Genomic DNA, 19499 nt, shown 5'->3' with positions numbered 1-19499 from the left:
TTCAGATAAGGAAACCAAGAAGAAGGGTCACAAATTCAACGCATCATGGTGGGTCTGGGGAACCCAGAGAGAGGGACCTGCAGGGTCAGGTAGGGGTGGTCCCAGCCTCGCACAGCGCTCATCCTTCCTGAGGGGTCAGCTTCAGATAGAAGATCTTACCACCATCCTGGGAGGAAACCCCCCGAGTGAATGAACCAGTCCCACTTGGTTCAGGGAAATGAGCTCTTGAGCAGTGGGGTCCACTCTGAACCTCAGTTTTCATCTCTCAAAGGAGACTGATGCTCTGTAGCCCCAGGGAGAGGCTGGCAGGGGTCAGGGGAGCAGTCCAGGGTCCCCGGCCATAGGTCGCAGTTGTCCCAGATGACAAGGCCCTCCTCATGCTTGGGGGGAGGGGTCACTGAGGACATTGTGGTTCAGCCACAAGGCTTCCTTTTGGAATCGCTTGCCTGGACTATTGCACCCCTTTCTTCCCTTTCCATTCACTCATTAAACAATAAACCCTCCTTGGTGCCTGCTCTAAGCCTGGGCCATACTGGGCAATCCCTGAGAAGCCCACAGTCACAGAGTCTGACACAGACACTCCCAGCACCACAAAGCCATGGGAAGACCAGAAGCTGGAAGGGGAGCTGAGGGATTCAAGGGGGGCTTCCTGGAGGAGAGGACATTGGAGCTGGGCTTAAGGGTGATGGAAAGGAGGACACTTGAAACCCAGAGAACAGCGTATCTGAAAGAAAGCTCAAAAGCCATCTGTGGGACCCGTGAGGAGTGTAGGTTGCGGTGTGGGGGAAATAAGGCTGGCAAAGTTGGTGGATGCCATCTGGAAGGCCTCCCAGGGTGATAGGCAGGGAGGGCAGGATAGGATTCTAGGGGTCAAGTGGAGGGGGTGAGATTTAAGGCCAGGCGGCTAGAGAAGGAGGCCAAGGTTATTTTCTAGTACTTCTCTGGGACGGCTGCAACCTCCCTCCCGGATGCCCATCTGGGCACAAAGTGCTAGTTGCTCACAATATCCCTTCTCCTCTCTTCCGTAGGGATACATTTCTAGTGGGGCTGTGCAGCTAAAGACTGTATTCTCCAGATTCCCTTGTAGGTAGGTGGGGCCACATGGCAGTTCTGGACAATAATATGTGAGTGAAGTGCCTTGAGCAGTTTCCAGTTTGGGCCCTTGATTAGGAGTGCAAACCCCCTCCCTTGTCACCTTTCCCTCCCCTGACTGGAATGCAGATGCAATGGTAATCCTTGGCCAGCCATCTTGGGCCATGAGATGGAAGCCACGTGGGGAGAAAGGCAGAATGACAAGACGGAAGGACTTTACAGCCTGGTGACTGGAGCTGCCACAGCCACCCTGAACGCCTATGTGAACATTGTCAGGAGATGGAGAGAGAGGCCTGTCTCGTTTAGACCACTGGCCTCTAGGCCCCTCCCAGGCACTCCTATCCAACCACTCACTTCATTGGACTGGCGGATGGTCCGCAGGGGGATCCACACAGTGCCCACCATCGTGTCCCAGATGAGACCCTTGTTCCACACCTCCACCGTTAGCCCCAAATCCAGGCGATTAATCTCACTGTTGAGAGAGGACAGAAAAGTCAGTTCAATAGCCTTTGGACACATGACCAACTGGAATGCAAACCCAGGTCTGAATGAGTGCCAGCCAGGAAGGTGACACAGTAGTTCTTGTTCTACAGAGGGAAACTGAGGCCAGAGGGCTAAGTTACATGCTTAGGGTGTCACAGCAGAATCAGGATTCCAAGTTGGGAAAGAAGGAGTGGGGACAAGTATTACATGTACCTTCAATTCACCTGGCCCTTCCTCTAGCCCTCAGACCCTGAGAATGCTGGTTAAGTGAGGAAGAGGCTCCAACACCCTCCATGGCTCCCTATTACTCCCATGATAAGGGCAATTCATCCTTCCCAGTGTCATCCCTCTCCAATCATACGGGGACACCCTTAAGCATATGAATGATCCCACCTCTAAGCACTTTCCCTGCAGGAAATGTAGAGATTTGGGGGGAAAATCTTCATGAATGTCCAATTCACTGAATCTACCAATTTACCAAAGATTCATCTTAAGGAATGTTCTCCTTGAATATACCTGGTCATTCAGTAACTGGCTTTAGGGGAAGTTGAGGACTATTGTTTCCCTCTCCCTTCACCTTTCCCCTAAATTGTAGGACTAGCACCTTCCTCCCCTTCTCTAAGTGCCCCCTTGCTCCAGAATCCCAACTCTGGATTCTCCCATGGCCTCCCACAGTCTCCAGCCAGCCTCTGCTCAGGGGTTGAGGGCTGCCGGGTCCCCATTCCAGCTCTGCCAGCTAGAGGCTATATGACACTGAGCAGGTGGCTTTGCCCCTCTGGTCCTCTGTTCCCTCATCTGTAACATGAGGATTGTGTTAGCACACTCTCTCCCAGGGCTATAAGGCAAAACTGATTTAATCAACGCCTTGGAAGAGGTCACGGCAGATGTTGGCCATCATCAGAGTAGGAAGGATGTAATAGGAGGTCTTCCTAGAGACTTCCCTGATGGCTCAGATGGTAAAGCATCTGCCTACAATGTGGGAGACCCAGGTTCGATCCCTGGGTCAGGAAGATGGTCTGGAGAAGGAAATGGCAACCCACTCGAGTACTCTTGCCTGGAAAATCCCATGGATGGAGGAGCGTGGTAGGCTACAGTCCATGGGGTCACAAAGAGTCGGACATGACTGAGTGACTTCACTTCACTTAATAGGAGGTCTTAAGTGGCTCCAGGTTGAGAAGAGGGTCCAGATCATGAATTCATTCAGTTTTAGACAAATATTTATTGAGCATCTATTATGTGTCAGCCTCTGTGCTTGGCATGGAGGTCACAGGGGCAGAGACCAATAGGGCGTTACCCTCTTGGAGGTCATAGTCCAGGGGAAGGGGCCAGAAATGTATCAAATGTCACACAGATGGATAAAATTACAATTGATGGTGAGGCATGACACTACTCTTCAATTACAGTTTGAGGGTGGTGATCAGAGGGGACTGCCCTGAGGAGGTGACACAGTTCAGACCCAAAGGACCAGAAGGAGCCAGCTGGGATGGAGAGAGGACAAGAGCAAAGGTCCTGCAGGCAGGAACAAGCTGGACATGTTGGCAGAACCATGCAGAGGTGAGTGTATCTGGGGCAGGTGAGCCAGGAGAAATGGAGCACATACTGGTGTGAGGTCACAAGGACCAGGTCTCGGGGGGCTACAGGGAGGGATATGGGCTTTGTTTCGAGGTTGATGAGCCACAAGCCAGGGGCAAGTTTGGAGAGTGGCAGGATATGATTTGCAGTTTTAAAAATATCCCCCTGGCTGCCTGGAGGAGAACAGATTGCGGGAGGCGGATGGCAGCAGGAGGCCAGGGTGGAGGCTGGCGGGCAGCGGGGACTTGGCTGCTGGCCTCGGAGACAAAAGCAAGTGACTGGATTCGAGAAGCGCTTCAGAGGCAAAGCTGATGACTGGACAAGGGGCTGAAGGAGGAGGGAGGGGAGTCCCAGACGACACCCGAGTGTCCGGCTGTGCCTTGCGGGACCAGTGACAGGCCTGACTGTGCCAGGGGGTGAGGCCATGCAGGTTCCAGTCACTGCAGACTCACAACATGAAATCCTGCTCCCAGCTGGGCTGGCTGCCTCGGACAGCGATAGTCGTGCTTTTGACATTCTGCACCTTCAGGGTCACGTAGGTGTTGAATTTCTCTGTGGCAGTGAAGGCAGATGTCAGTGCAGGGGCTCAGGCACCCCCCTGTGTCCCTTCCCAAGCTCTCAGTGACCCCACTATGATCCCCAAGGGTCTGTGAGTTCTGGGGGCCACCCCAGGTCCAATACACTGGGGTGATTCTGTGCCTCCCACCCCCAGGTCAGCCCCCAGAATCCCACCTCAGTGCCTCAGAGCACACCAGGGTGGGGTCTTGGTGCAGGGAGACTGGGAATTTGGGGATGCCTAATCCTTATGCTTAGAAATGATGACGTCCAATATCCACGGAAATAAGAAATTTCCTTTGCCTCTCTGAGTCCCAGTTTTGTTCCCCGTAGCCTAATCTAAGAGTCCCTGCCCTATCTCTTAGGATCCTGGGAAGCACCACTGGCTCAGGGTGAGCCCTATTCCCATTAGGGTTTTCAGGGGATGGTCGGGAAGACTGCTGGGGGACCCCGGACCAATTCCGATGCTCTCTGTGATGCTCGCAGACGTGCAGCCCAAGTTCCCCATCACTGGCTCAGACACCCTCCCTCATCTCTCTAAGAGACAGACAGGCAACACAGGACAGGACAGGAATAGAGGGTACTTACCTTGGGCACCATCAAACTTCGCTTTTTTGACTGTGGAGAGAGACAGAAATAGGGAAGGGAGACGGGGAGAGTGGTGGGGAGGAGAGAGACAGAGAGACACAGGAAAATAGAGACATAGTGAGAGAGATAGAGAGAGAGACGCAGAAAGAGAGAGAGAAGAGAGGCAAAAAACAGAGCAAAAGAGGCAGATAAAGAGACCAGATTAAAAAAAGAGAATAATAAAGACAGAGGCAGAGACAACGAGAGGGAGAGAAATAAGGAGAGGAGGGAGGCAGGGATGAGTGGGAGAGAGAGAAGTCATCAGACAGATGAGCACAGGCAGACCTGTGACGGAAGGAAGTTTGGACCTTGGGAATATTCTCTGCCCCACCCTCCTCCCCATCAAATTTCCCCAAAGCTCCCTCCCTCCCTCCAGTGGTGACTTTACTCACAATTGAACAAAGATTCAAAAGAAGAGACCTCCTACAGGAAGCCCTCCAGGATTTCTTTAGAAGGAGCCAGGGAGTCGGGGAGAAGGAGGTAGAGGAGGAAGGAGAATCAATCTCCAATGATTCCCATCCCCCAGTTAGATTAGTGAGACTTCTCCCCTAACTGTCCAGCTCAGTGTGTCCTATCAAATGCTCTCAGGGTTTAAAGTCCAGTATTCAAAAGGGATTGGGAGAGGTGAGAAAAATCAACCCAGAGAGCTGAAGCTGCAGTATACATAGAGACATCCCAGTCCTGGCCAGGTAGGTTGTTAGTTTGTCCAGCCCTACTTGACTGTGAAAGGCGCAAAGCCAGATATACCTCAGGGTCCCAGGTGGTCCAGTCTCTTCATATTTTACATAACCCCACAGCCCCAAGTGATTCAAAGCAATTTCATTCATTGCTGGACTTTCTTACAGGGTATTAAACTTTCACTTTCAATATCTCCCAGATTCTACATCTGCCCTCAATGTGTTTCTCTACCATTACTCTCTACTCCCACCCAAAAGCTGCTGCCAAACTGAGGCCTCACTCCTGGTTTCTGTATTTCCTTTTCCCTTTAAACTTTTCAAGAGACTATTTTTGTTTGAGCAAGCAATCATGCATATTTTACAAAATCCAAAGCAACCCAAAGATTATACGATGAAAATGAGGCTCTTTCTACCCCAGTTCTCACTATCCCTCCAGGATGCAATCAACATTAGCTGTTCCTCGTGGGACTGGAGACAGATAGTCCATGCATCAGCAGTTGTGTGCACGTGTGTGCTATTTCCTACACAAATGGTAACATTTCATACCCTCTGCATGTCTTGAAGAGTGTGTGCAAGTAAGTTAAAGGATAAATTCCTACAATCAGAATTGCATTTCTATTCTTTCTCCTTTTTTTTTTTTTTTTTTGAGAGTCAAGTTCAGCCTTTTTCCTTGCAAGTACAATGGCCTCCCATCTGGGATTCAATCTCCCATAGGGATTTCATTTCTCTGTCCTCACCACTTGAATTTCTTTCTCAAAGAAGTACCTGAATGGAGCCAGTGAAAAGAGAATTCCCATCAAGGGCTGGGGAAGTAGGGTGGCTCTAAACACTAGTCAGTAAATACTACTTGTTCCCATTGCAGATCGACTGTGGGGGTGGGAACTGGTGCCCAGAAGCACTGAGTGAGCTCCCCAGAGTTGCAGAGCAGAAGAGGGAATGAGCGCCTTCCTATACCAACACCACCATCACCCTAAGACCCAGATTTTAAATGCAAATGCCCACTATACCTGGATTTGGTTTTGGAAAGTAGAAGGCAGATAGAGCCCTTGACTGGGCATTAGGAAAGTTGAGCCCTGGTTCAGCATGGAGTCAGGTGGAGCTGGATTCAGACTATGGTGCTGTGTGACTCTGGGCAAGTGAAACCCCCTCTATGGGCTTCCATCTCCGTCTCTCCCTCTCTGTCTCTTTCTTCCGCATCCAAAATCTTCCCACTTGAGGCACATAACTGCACATGCAAAGTTCTCTCTCCCACAAGGTCCCTCCCCCTGTCCCACATGCCCCCTCTCATACCCTCAGCCCCACCCGGACTACAGAGAGCCCACCCACCTAGCCCCTCACCCCTGGGACTGAGTGAGGCTTAGGGGCACTTAGGACTGTGCCCAGCAGGAGCTCCAGGCCTCCCTCCTGGGGGAGCTTCAGCTGGCAAACCTAATGACTCTGTAATGGGGGAGGAGGGTGCACGGGGAGGATGGGGAGGGAGAAGGATGGGAGAGACACAGAGGCTCAGAAAGGCACACACAGGGGCATCAACAGGAGAGAAAGGAAAATGAGCGAGAAGAAGTGAGGGGCGATAAGACATGAGAATCAGACAGACAGAGACACAGAGAGACAGAAAGAGACACACAGATTTGCACTAGGGAGGGCAGGCAGGGGAGATGCTGCAGAGAGGAGAGGCAGGGTTGGGAAAGAAAAGTTGGGAGCAGGTACCAGAGTGGGGTAGGTGCCTGGCCCTGGGGGATCAGAGGAGCTCACTGGTGTCTGACCCAACCTGGGTCCCTGCAGTTCTAGGAGGGGCAGGTCTCAGAGGGGAAGCAAGTTGTCCAAGGTCTGTCCTACATCCTCTCCTCCAGGAAGAAGGTCTCTCCCTGCTCCCTCCTTCCAATTCTGTGTCTCTCCACTCCTGTCATCTTTCTGTCTGTCTTCTTCCCTTTCTCTCTCTGTCTCTGTCTCTCTTGTTCCTAGTCCCTCAGTCTCTCTCCCTTCCCTTCTCCCTAATCCTTTCTAGGCCAGAGGGTAAAGGGCTCAGCTGGGGTCCACTGGCAGTGGGAGATTGTCAGAGAGCTCTAGCTCTAACAGCAGGGCCCCAGGCCCCTTCAGAAAATCCAGGGTGAGGACATCAGTGTTGGTTCATCATGGGGACTCAGAGGGAGGAGGGTCAGACTCAGGGTGGGAGATGGAGTTCAGAGAAGAATGGAGAATCAGAGAAGGGGGTTCAAAGTAGGAAGCTCATGGCGGGGGAATAGGGTATGAGGTAAGGAGGAGGAAGGTAGGGGACTAAGGGATGGGGGCTCAGAGAGCTGGAGGCGGCTCACGATGGGGGAGGGGACACAGAAAGGGGGAGGGGAATGGAGGGGCGGGTAGCCTGGGGGAGGGGCTCTGTAGGAAGAGAGGGCTTGGAGGCAGGGGCTCCGAGAAAGAGTCACGGCTCTCTCCCCATCTCTCTTCCCCGTCAGCCAGCGAACCGAGTCATTGTCATCACATCTCCGCCCCGCCGCCTTCCTCCTGCCCGCGGTATCGGGGTCACCAGGGCGGAAGCGCCGCCCCTCCTTCGCGAGCTCCTGGTCACAAGCACCGGGCTATTTATAACGTGGGCGCCGAGGGCGTGAGCTACGCGACCGCGGGGAGTGCTGAGTGGGGGAGGTGCCCACTGACAGGCGGGCTGGAGATACCGCGTCACGTCCAGGTCAGCAGCCTGCGGACTCCTCGGTCCCTGCCCACCCCACCCCCCAGCGCCCATCGGCGCTGGCTGATTAATGTCGTTGCACAGGCAGTTGTTGCCGGGGGCAGAGCCGGTGGCGGTGGGAGCAAGGCATTGGCACTGCCAGGCTCTGGGCCTCAGTTTCTGTATCTAGAAAATGGCCCTGCTTGGTCTCAGTTTCTTCTTCCTTTCTCTTCTGTCTTCTCCCCTTTCTTCTTCATTATTAGCATTACCATTATTATACTGTTGTTCCTATTATTATTACCATCACTAGTATCTTTATTATTTGGTTGAATTTTAAGTGTACCCTGGATGCGGGGGAATAGGGTATGAGGTAAGGAGGAGGAAGGTGCGGGACTAAGGGATGGGGACTCAGAGAGCTGGAGGCGGCTCACAATGGGGGAGGGGACACAGGAAAGGGGAGGGGAATGGAGGGGTGGGTAGTCAGATGCACAGGTTCTGTGTATCACTGAGCCATCCTCAGGCCTGAGAACACACTGGCCTAGATGACTCTGGATTCTAATTGAGATAGACTCCAGTCCTTGGGGTCCATTAACCTGCCAGGCCTGGTGGTGGGAGTGGAGGAATAGAGAGTTCCAGCCATCAATGGAAGCGGCTAAAAGCCCACCCACAGGAGGTTCTTCCCTGATAGCTTAGTTGGTAAAGAATCCACCTGCAATGCAGGAGACCCTGGTTCAATCCCCTAGGTTGGAATGATCCCCTAAGGAAGGGAAAGGCTACCCACTCCAGTATTCTGGCCAGAGGAATTCCATGGACTGTATAGTCCATGGGGTCGCAAAGAGTCAGACACAACTGAGCGACTTTCACTTTCCAAAAGCCCACCCACAGGAGGTGCTTATTGGGTGTCAGAAGACACTACACATGGTAGAAGGGAAGCATAGAGAATTCAAAACTAGATTCTAGGAAGTCTGGTATTTAATATGCAATGTTTGTAGCAGACATGGGCTTTGTGATGAGGACATTGGTCCCTCTGACTTGGCATCTGGGAGAGAATAAATGAGGACTCTCATCATCCATGGACAGAAATAAGCCAGAACCCAATTGAAGCCATAGGTGAAAAAAACACACCAAGAACCTTGACAGATAGTCAGTGTTGCTTACCAAGCACCACTTAGAACTATGTCTGGCATATAGTAGGTGCTTATTAAATACTGGTCATTGAAAGAATGACGTCATTGCCTCCTCCAGCAGTCCAGCACTGAGAGCGGGTCCAGTGACGCGGAACCGTGCTGTCCACGGTGCTGAAATCTATGGCTCCTCTCTGAACTGTCCGCGGTGCTGAACTTTTCATCCCTACCCAAGTACTTCCAAGAATTGGTACTTCTTTTGCCCCCTCTGTGTATCACTGAGCCATCCTCAGGCCTGAGAACGCAGTGAGCTCTCAGGAAATGTCCTACACTCACGGAGCTTTTAGTCCCCATTAATAAAAACACCGTCATTGATTTTTCCTGCCTTTGGCTCACACTTATTGAAACTTTCCAGAAGCCATGAATCATGCCAGTATCTCTCCATGCCTCATCTGACTGGACAGTTCCAGTAAATCTAGGCAGTGTACGCTATTAGTGTGCCCATTCTACAGATAGACACACTGAGGAATGAAAAAGTTATGGGACTTTCCAGGAAGTGGTGGATTTGGGGATTCAAACCCAGGCCTTCTGGACTCAGGATGTCCTGGTCAGCACCTCACAGGTAAGTTGATAAATCTAAAAATAAAATAAATTCACAGAGGAAACCCATTGTATGCAGGAGGAAAGTGAGGTGCAAGATAGGTAGATAGCTGAGATTGCAGCCCTGAAGATGAATCAGAGCCAAACCCAGAGGCAGCCTAAGAGGGTGGTAGAAGCAAATACCCAGATGCAGTTCCCCCACCCCCTGGCTGGATGGTATCAGAAACAGGGCAGCAAGAGGCAGAGAGATTTGTGAAAGCTTCCTGGGAGAGAGGCAGGGGAACAGCCATGATGAATGGGGAAATCATGATGTGTCTGTTTACTGAGTGGATGAAGGAAAAGGATGAACCTGAGACAGATTCTCACCCCATGGCAAGGACTTAGGTGTCTCCAGGTCCTGAAGGCTGAGGGTAGCCTTGACTTTCACCCTTCACTCCTAGTAGACTGTGGAGTCAGGCAGCTACACCTCTGACTCTGTGGCACCAGGCAAGTTGTTGAACTTCCATGAGCCTCAGTTTTCCTCATCTGTAATATGGGTTGCTCTGAGAATTAAAGTGGGGAATGGGCATAAAAGTCCTAAAAACTATGCCTGTGGAATGCTGGATAGATGGAACTTGTTGTAGATATCATTATCAGTTGTGAGGCAAACTCACCTTCAAATGCATTGTTAATTTATATGCAACATTCAGTCATCAAATATTTATGAAGCCTTTTAAACACTGAGTGGCCTAACAAAATGCCACAAGGCATATAGGGAGGTCTGGAACCAAAGTACTACCATCATGTTTTTGCATATGCCCTCCACCTAGAGCAAGATCCCTCTTCTCAGTTTCCCCTCATCTTCTGAGACACAGGCAAATGGTGATGATAGGAATGGGGTAGGCTTGCCAGAGGAAAAGGGCCATGGAAACCCTTCTCCTTAGCTCCCCATCCCTCCCAATCTGACTCCACCAGCATGAGGCCAGGAGTAAGGCCAGGTTCTAAGAGCCAGGACCAGTGCCTGGCATATAGTGGGTACTCAATGCTTGCTGAGTAAATATATGAATAAATTCACAAAGGAGTTAAGTGGCACTTACTATCAGCAGCCTCGGGACTCTGCCAAGACTTAGAAAGTGAATTAAGGTTGGGGAGGGGCAATGGGGCTCTACATAATGAAATGAGAGGGGACAGAGGCCAGGTCTATACAGGGTAGTCTCCCATATGTAAGTTCAGGATATGCACACAAGAATTGCATTGTGTGTGCTTGAATGTGTATTTGCTCGTTACCAGGGCAGGCAAGTGAGTGTACATGAGTGTGTGTGTGTACATGTGTGGTGGGATAATTACACATGTGCACCATCTGAGTGCAGGTGAGGGCCTGCACATATGTGCTGTGGAGTGCGGTGTGGCTGTATGTGGGACATGCTGGTGTGAGCTTAGGTATGTGCAGGCTTTTGAGTGATATCTTAAATACAAACACCTGTTGTGTGTGTGTGTGTATGCACTATGCAATTGTATAGCATGTGTATTTTTGTTTACTTGCATACACGTGCAGACTCCTCTGAAGCTACATATACTAGTATGTGTGTGCGTGCAGCATCAGCCACCTGCTCAAAGTGACAGCTTTGAAAGTCCAGGGAAGGGTTATCATGTGTGTACATATATGGCCTTGGCATGTACTCTTGTGTACATGTGTGTCTTTTGTGATTTGGGCCCTAACAGGTATACATAGGTACAGGACTGAGTGTTAGGGCATGTGTTGATATTTAGGTGACATGGATACTCTAAACATGCATCAAACATGTGTGGATATATCTGTGTGTGTGTGTGTGTGTGTGTGTGTACAGATACACATGCCTGTATCATGGGGACCATGTCCGTGGCACAGACTGTGTCCAGTGTATATGTATGTGTGTGTCAATAGGCATGCAAATCTGCACATGTGTCCATGAATGCACAGTCACAGGCACATGGTCTTCATAGAGACTTGGTGAATCCTAAGCACTTCTGTTCACACAAGGCAGGCAAGCCTGAGCATGGATGTACTGGCCCCAGTGTGTGTCGGTGTGGGCAAACATGGGTGGGTCCCTGGGTCAGGGGCAGGTATTTCCTCAACTCTGAGGATGAACTCAGATCCAAGGAAAGCCCTGATCCTTCCCCCTTCCCCCTCAGCCTTCAAGACGTCCCACTCTGGGCATCACCCCCACTCCATTCAGCAATTCTTTCTCTCCCTGCTTCTCCCTGTCACCCCCCTACTCCCCCCCCCCCCCACACACAGCCTTTCCCAGCATCAGCTGTTCGTGTTACACCTCAGGGCTCTACTTCCCACCTCATCCCCTTTCTTACTCCTCCCAGCGAGCCCCCTCTACTCTGCTGACTCCTTCCCTATAAGTTCCACAAAGTCATCCAATACAATTCTTTCTCACCCCTCTTATTGTCTCCGCTTCACACCACCCCTGTAGCCAAGACTCCAGTTTGCATCAGAGTTAAGGGTGAGATTTCAGAGAAGAGATGGGGCTAGGGGGCAGAGGAGAGTGAGCTTGGAGGAGTCAGCCAGGAACCCCCATTGACCCCCTCCTCCAGGGCTATCCCCTCTCAAGTGTTAGGCAGTTCAGAGGAGGGGAGAGGGGCCAGTAGGGGGTTTGGATGTTCACCTCCCCCTCCCCTTGGGCCTAGACTGTGAGGGATGCATGGTGGTCTGCTCCGCCTCTCGACTCTCCTAACTCCTTAGGTTAAGGGTTGAACGAGTTGACTTTTGATTTTACCGGCCCTTCGCCCACCACCAGCCCCGCCCGTCAGGAATGAGTTCAAGGAAAGGAGGCACCTGTCCCTTTAAGAACACCCGCGTCCACGCCAGCACAGCCCCGCGCTAGCAGTACACGGGAAGCCACCGCGGCGGGGAGCGGGCGGGCGGGGCTGGGTTTGTGAATGGAGAGTCACAGCACAGGGGGAGGGGAGAAAGGGGGAGGGGCAGCGGGGGCGGTTCCCGGCTCCCGGGCCTTCCCACCAGGGTCCAGAAGGCCGGGGTTCATCATCCTTCTCTCTCTCTCTCTCCCCATCTCTAGATTTCTCTCTCTCATTCTCTTTCACACACACACACACACACATCACACTCCGGGCTGCCTAAGGTGTCCTGAAGCCTGCTGGCTCAGGCTTGGCCAATACACCTCCTTCCACCTCAGCCTTCTGGAAGGGAGTAGAAGTGAGGGGAGGTGGACCTCGGTACTTAAAACCCAAGATTGAGCTCTCTATAAGCCTTGAACCCTGGTTGGGCCACCACCCCTGCCGCCAAGGCCCCCTGCTGAGAACTCAGGAGTGCCCCAGGCGCCTTGGTCCAGGTGGGCTGGCTTCTCCCCTACCCTGCCTCAGGGGTGCGGCGGCGGGTTGGGGGGGGGGGGCGGAAGGAGTCATGCCCCTCCGGAATCTCTCACTCCACCCACCCAAACGCAGAGCGTGGGCCTGGGCGTGGGCCTCGGTGCAGATGGCGTTCTGGCCCCAAAATAGCTCCACCCCACCTCTCCCTTCCTCCCTCCCTCCAGCGCAAAGTGGGTGAGGTGAGGATGGGCCGTGAGGGGTGCAGGGGGCTACTGTACTTCCAAGGGGTCGGCTCCCTGCGGAGAAGGTCGGATAGGTGTTTGTTCCGTGGGGCCAAAGAGGGCTGAGAGGGTGAGGCCCTCAGGCGACTCCCCCAGCCCCCACTAGGGAAACCAAAGAGGTAACTGGAAAAGCGCCTCCAGACCCCTCCATCACAGCTCTCTTAGGATGCTGGAAGGGGTCTCCCCGGCCTCCTCCCCCAGTCCGCTCCACTCCCAGGGTGAGGAGTGCCTAGAGCGCACCGGTAGTCCTAACAGTCAAGCCCCTCTACCCAAATCTTACACGCCCAGGGCTTGGAGACCGCTCCCCCTGCACTCCTCCGAATTCCGAGGCGGGTCCGCAGCCCAGCCCACAGTCCAAGACTCCTTCCAAGGACCCTGCAGGATTCATTCGAACTATAGCTCCTTCCACACGAACCCTATAATAACTTGTTCAACACAGGCAACCCAGACTAGACCGTTTCCAGATGGAGCCCCGAACCCCTGCCCGCGTCCACACGGGCCTCCGCGTTCAGCCATGTCCACACGACCCCAACAGCGGCAACCAGCACCCCTTGAGGGCCCAGCTGTGTCTACACGGATCACCTTCTCAGGCACCCTGACTTCTCTACAAGGGCCACCCCCTCAGAAGTCCAGCCGCGTGTACGCGGGTCACCCCCTCAGGAGCCCAGCCGCATCCACACGGACCCCGAGCCCAGTTAGGGTCCACATCGCTCCCCGTCCCGCAGCCTCGCCTCCTACCTCCAACGCAAAGCAGAGACATGTCTCCAGAGTCGCCGGCGGGCCGGCTCTGTCAGGTCAGGTTTAGCTGCCGCTGGGGTGGGGCATGGCGGGGGCTGCAGCCCGCGCTCGCTCAGCTCACGCCGGGGCCCGGCCTCCGCCGCCGGCCATCTTGGTTCAGCACCGGGGGCGCGGACAGCTCCTGACGTGGTGCTGATGTGAGCCTGGCGGGCGGAGCCCACGGACGCCTGATGGGGCGAGGGCGCAGCGAGCTCGAGGGGTGGGGGTGGGGTTTAAAGGGCCGGAGCAGGTGGGGGCTGAGGGCGGCCACCACGCAGATTCCCTTCTGATTCTACGTGTTTTCGTTTCTCCTTTAGCCCTCAACCTCAAGATCTTGGCTGTCTCTCTGCTCTTTCTGAGTATCTCTATTTCTCTGTCTCTTTGCCTCTGTCTCTCTGTTCTCCTCTCTGGCTCCCGGTCTCTCTCGGTAATGTGTCTCCCTCTGTGCCTCTGTCCAGTCTCTCTGTGTCTCCGCCACGTCCTGTTTAGGTCTCTCTCTGTGTCCCTGTTTTGCTCAGCCTGTGGATCTTTGCACATACTTGGACTGGATTCCATCCTTCACTCCCTTGTGTAACTGGCAACTCCTATTCATCCATCAATGCCCAGTTTGAATATACCCTTCTCCAGAAAGCCTTACCTAATTCCCCCAAACTGAGCCCTGACTTCACCTTTCTGGACTCCCCTGGATTCCAACTCTTCCTCTGGTTGGGCCCTGACCCCAGCATAGCTCTGCTCACCATCTCTCTCCACACATCTGACCCGGCAGTTCCAAGTGAGCTGGTGGCCAACAAACCTGTTCACTCCGTAATGCCAGTACCTAGAACAGTCCCAGAGGCTGAGCCCCAGAGAGTCCCCAGCCCCCAGCATACATGAAGGAACTTCATCAACACAAGATGTATATGGAGTTAGTGAAGCCTGTGTTCAAAACCCAACTCTGCCTGTAATCACCAGCATGACCTCAGACAGGTCATGTGACCACTCTGCCTCAGTTTCCCTGCCTGTAAAACAGAGGTAACAGGAACTCCTTCACAGAGTTGCAGGATATACTGTATAAGTTAACACCTGAAAGCACTTGGGATAGTAATGTATAACATTAACCATTGTTGTGATTCTCATTGCCTTAACATTTTTTATTCCATACCCATTAACCATAGGTAAGGACTTTGTTGTTGTTCAGTCACTCAGTCGTGTCTGACTCTTTGTGACCCCATGGACTGAAGCACACCAGGCTTCCTTGTCCTTCACCATCTCTCAGAGCATGCTCAAACTCATGTCCATTGAGTCAGTGATGCCATCCAACCATCTTGCCATATCATCCCCTTCTCCTGCCTTCAATCTTTCCCAGCATCAGGGTCTTTTCTAATGAGTCAGTGCTTCAAATCAGGTGGGCAAAGTAGTGGAGCTTCAGCTTCAGTCCTTCCAATGAATATTCAGGATTGATTTCCTTTAAGATTGACTGATTCCATCTCCGTGCAGTCCAAGGGACTCTCAAAAGTCTCCTCCAACACCAGAGCCCCAAAGCCTCAGTTCTTCAACATTCAGCCTTCTTTATGGTCCAACTCTCACATCAATACAACTGGAAAAGCCAAAGCTTTGGCTATATGGACTTTTGTCGGTAAGGTGATGTCTCTGCTTTTTAATACGCTGTCTAGGTTTGTCGTAGCTTTTCTTCCAAGGAGCAAGCATGAGGAATAAGGAGCAGCAATGACAGGTGCTTGAATACAGAACAGTATCATCACAGTGGAAGATCCTGTGGGCCGCTGCCCCTCCCCAATCTATTGTCTCGGCTCTGAAGGATGAACTATGTTGAATTTGTTTTTCATTCTCCTACTTTTCCTCATAGTTTTACCACATATTTATCATGGTTCCGGTTTGTATATTTTTTACTTGACACAACTAGAATGAAACTCACATTCTTATAACTTTGTGTGTGTGTGCAACATGATTTTACTGATATTCATCTGAGTTTCTGTGGTTAGCTGTAGAGCATGCATTTTCACTGCTGTATAGTATTCCTCTGACCTATTACATTTTTATTAAAGTATTTGTTTATTTAATTATATGGAATGCAGGATCTTAGTTCTCCAACCAGGAATCGAACCCATTCCCCCTGCAGTGGAAGCGAGGAGTCTTAATCCTGGATTGCCAGAGAAGTTCCTGATTAGTACATCTTTATCTACCTTCCAGTTGGTGAACTTTAAGGTTGTTTGCCCACTGGGATTATCACAAACACAGCTTTTATAACCGTTCTCAGAAATGTAGGCTGGTACATGCGAGTAGTGATAGCTTGATCATAAAACACCTACATACTTGGCTTCATGAAATAATATTCAACTTGTTTTGATGTGGCTTCAGCAATCTACATTGCAATAGCATCATATAAGCATCTGACTGTTCCACATCCTTGCCAACACTTTGAGTTGTCTGGGTTTTTGAATTGTTCCAAAATAGAAAGGGTGAAATGGTGCCTCATTTTGGTCTTGATTAGCTTTCCGATTGCTCATAAAGTAGAACACTTTATGTAATTTTTTGGTTTCTTATGAGGGTGAAATGCCTGTTGAAGTCTTTTATTTAAAAAATACGATGGTCTTTTCCTATTGATTTGTAGTTATGAATCTGTTGTTGGTTTCATGTGTTGTAAAAATCTCCAATTTTGTGGCTTGTTTTTATTCTATTCATGGTGTCATTTTCTCAACAGAAGCTCTTAATTTTTAAAATAACCTTTTTATTTTGGAAAGATGTTGGATGTATAAAAAAGCTGCAGAAGTACAGAGCTCTAAAAAGCACAGAGCATTTCTGCATATCCTTCATCCAGCCTCCACTAATATTAACATCTTACATATGGTTACAAGGTACATCATACTCAGTTGCTCAGTCATGTCTGACTCTCTGTACCTCATGGACTGTAGTTTACCAGGATCCTCTGTCCATGGAATTTTCCAGGCAAGAATACTGGAGTGGGTTGCTGTTTCCTACTCTAGGGGATCTTCCCGACCCAGGGATAGAACTTGCGTCTCTTGCATCTCCTGCTTTGGCAGGCAGATTCTTTACCACTGTACCACCTGGAAGGCCCTACAAGATACATATGTCAAAACTAAAACATCAACATTGGCATTTATTATTCACTTATTGTTAACTAAATTGCAAACTTTGTATTTCACTAGTTTTTCCACTAATAGTCTCTTTCTGGTCCACGATCCAATCCAGGCTCCTGTGTTGCATTTAGTCATCTTATCTCCTTGGTCTCCTCCTCTCTGTGAGTTTCTTTAGCCTCATTTTTCATGGCCTTGATAATTTTGAAGAGCACTGGCCAGGTATTTTGATGAAAACCCCCTGATCTGGGTTCATCTAATATTTTCTCATGATTAGACTGGGGTTATCGGGTTCGGGAGGAAGACCACAGAGCTGGGGTTCCCTCCACATCATTTCATACCGGAGGTCCCTGATGGCCAATGATGTCACAGAGCATGTTAATTTTGATCACCTGGGTAAGGTGTTATCTGCCAAGTTTATCCACTCTCAAGCTATCGTTTTCACCTTTCCCTGCTCTGTCATTTGTAAGCAAATCACTAAGCCCAGCCCAGACTCGTGGGGAGGGACACTTACTCCTTGGAAGGAAAGTTATGACCAACCTAGATAGCATATTCAAAAGCAGAGACCATACTTTGCCAACAAAGGTCCGTCTAGTCAAGGCTATGGTTTTTCCTGTGGTCATGTATGGATGTGAGAGTTGGACTGTGAAGAAGGCTGAGCACCGAAGAATTGATGCTTTTGAACTGTGGTGTTGGGGAAGACTCTTGAGAGTCCCTTGGACTGCAAGGAGATCCAACCAGTCCATTCTGAAGGAGATGGGCCCTGGAATTTCTTTGGAGGGAATGATGCTGAAGCTGAAGCTCCAGTACTTTGGCCACCTCATGCGAAGAGTTGACTCATTGGAAAAGACCCTGATGCTGGGAGGGATTGGGGGCAGGAGGAGAAGGGGACGCCAGAGGATGAGATGGCTGGATGGCATCACTGACTCGATGGACGTGAGTCTGAGTGAACTCTGGGAGTTGATAATGGACAGGGAGGCCTGGCGTGCTGCGATTCATGGGGTTGAGAAGAGTCGGACACGACTGAGCGACTGAACTGACTGAACTGAAGTGGTGAATGGAAGTGGTGAGTGGAAGTTTCTAAGAAGCTCCTAATTTTAAATTCCTTTATCTTATTGTCATAAAATAATCACAAAATTTACCATTTACGTATATTAAAGTGGACAGTTCAGTGGCATTTAGTATAGTCACAATGTTGTGCAGGCACTACTCAGTTCAGTTCAGTTCAGTTGCTAGTCGTGTCCGACTCTTTGCAACCCCATGGACTGCAGCACACCAGGCCTCCCTGTCCATCACCAACTCCCGGAGTTCACTCAAACTCATCTCTATTGAGTCGGTGATGCCATCCAACCATCTCATCCTCTGTCATCCCCTTCTCCTCCTGCCCTCAATCTTTTCCAGCATCAGGGTCTTTTCAAATGAGTCAGTTCTTCGCATCAGGTAGCCAAAGTATTGGAGCTTCAGCTTCAGCATCAGTCCTTCCAATGAATATTCAGGACTGATTTCCTATAGGATGGACTGGTTGGATCTCCTTGCAGTCCAAGGGACTCTCAAGAGTCTTCTCCAACACCACGGTTCAAAAGCATCAATTCTTTGGTGCTCAGTTTTCTTTATAGTCCAACTCTCACATCCATATATGACCACTGGAAAAAACAGTACTACTTCTATCTAGAACTAAAACATTTCCATCACCCCAAAAGGAAACCCCATCCCTATCAGCAGGCACTCCCCGTTCCCCTCTCCCCTGAGGCCCTGGCAACCATTAATCTGTTTTCTGTCTCTATGGATTAAATTTTAAATTCTTCCACTTGATCAATATTTACCTTTACAGTAAGCACACTTTTTTCTTTGAGGCATAATCAACATATAACATTATATTAGTTTCAGATGTACAACATAATGATTTGATATTTGCACACATTTTGAAATGCTCATCATGCAGAGTCTAGTTAACATCCATCACTATACATAGTGACAGATTTCTTTTCTTGTGATGAACAGACATTATGTCTTGTTTAAGGAATTCTTTCCTGTCCCAGGATCAGAAAGATATTTTCATAGCATCTTCTATATCCTAGGCCTTGTCATTTACAGTCAAGTCTTGATCTCTCTCAGAGAAGGCAATGGTGCCCCACTCCAGTACTCTTGCCTGGAAAAATCCCATGGATGGAGGAGCCTGGTAGGCTGCAGTCCATGGGGTCGCTAAGAGTCGGACATGACTGAGCGACTTCACTTTCACTTTTCACTTTCATGCATTGGAGAAGGAAATGGCAACTCACTCCAGCGTTCTTGCCTGGAGAATCCCAGGGACGGGGGGAGCCTGGTGGGCTGCCGTCTATGGGGTCGCACAGAGTCGGACACGACTGATGTGACTTAGCAGCAGCAGCAGCATTTTGATCTCTCTTGGAACTGATTTGGGAGTGTGGAGTGAGATAAAGTCCAATTGTGTATGTTTTTTCCAATGTGGATAATCAATTGTCCCAACATTCTTTAATGAAACGGTCACAAAGCAAGTTTTTGAACAAGTGTGGACTTCATAGCAGACACAGAGCAACCAGAGTACACAGTGCTGCAGGATATCTGTCCCACCTGGGGTCTGTTCTGACTCCTTCTTCTGTCCTGGGACCATCTATCACTGTTACAGAACTTTATGCCTGTCCTTG

At 50.4% G+C, this 19499-nt stretch overlaps 1 protein-coding gene across 6 annotated transcripts in view; it reads right to left on the bottom strand.

The window, feature by feature from the left end:
• Positions 1-13880, bottom strand: part of UNC13A (unc-13 homolog A) — a 68122-nt gene extending 54242 nt beyond the window's left edge. For 4 of the 6 annotated variants that reach the window (XM_086408485.1, XM_086408486.1, XM_086408488.1 and 1 more), the window contains exons 1-4: positions 13706-13880; positions 4291-4320; positions 3600-3699; positions 1447-1564 (exon numbers count right to left, since the gene is read on the bottom strand). In XM_086408485.1, the coding sequence (XP_086264611.1) occupies positions 1447-1564; positions 3600-3699; positions 4291-4320; positions 13706-13727 (270 nt within the window). In that variant the 5' untranslated portion in view covers positions 13728-13880. The remainder of the gene's footprint in view (positions 1-1446; positions 1565-3599; positions 3700-4290; positions 4321-13705) is intronic. The other 2 variants (XM_086408487.1, XM_086408490.1) reach the window with 2 other exon arrangements.
• Positions 13881-19499: the final 5619 nt, after the last annotated feature.

This window comes from Bos grunniens, chromosome 7 (assembly GCF_055505025.1).
Source record: "Bos grunniens cultivar Pamir isolate PY7600 chromosome 7, Bosgru_T2T1.0, whole genome shotgun sequence".
Classification (NCBI taxonomy): Eukaryota; Metazoa; Chordata; class Mammalia; order Artiodactyla; family Bovidae; genus Bos; species Bos grunniens.
Note: the sequence above shows the minus strand (reverse complement) of the source record. Positions and strands in the feature narration are given on the sequence as shown.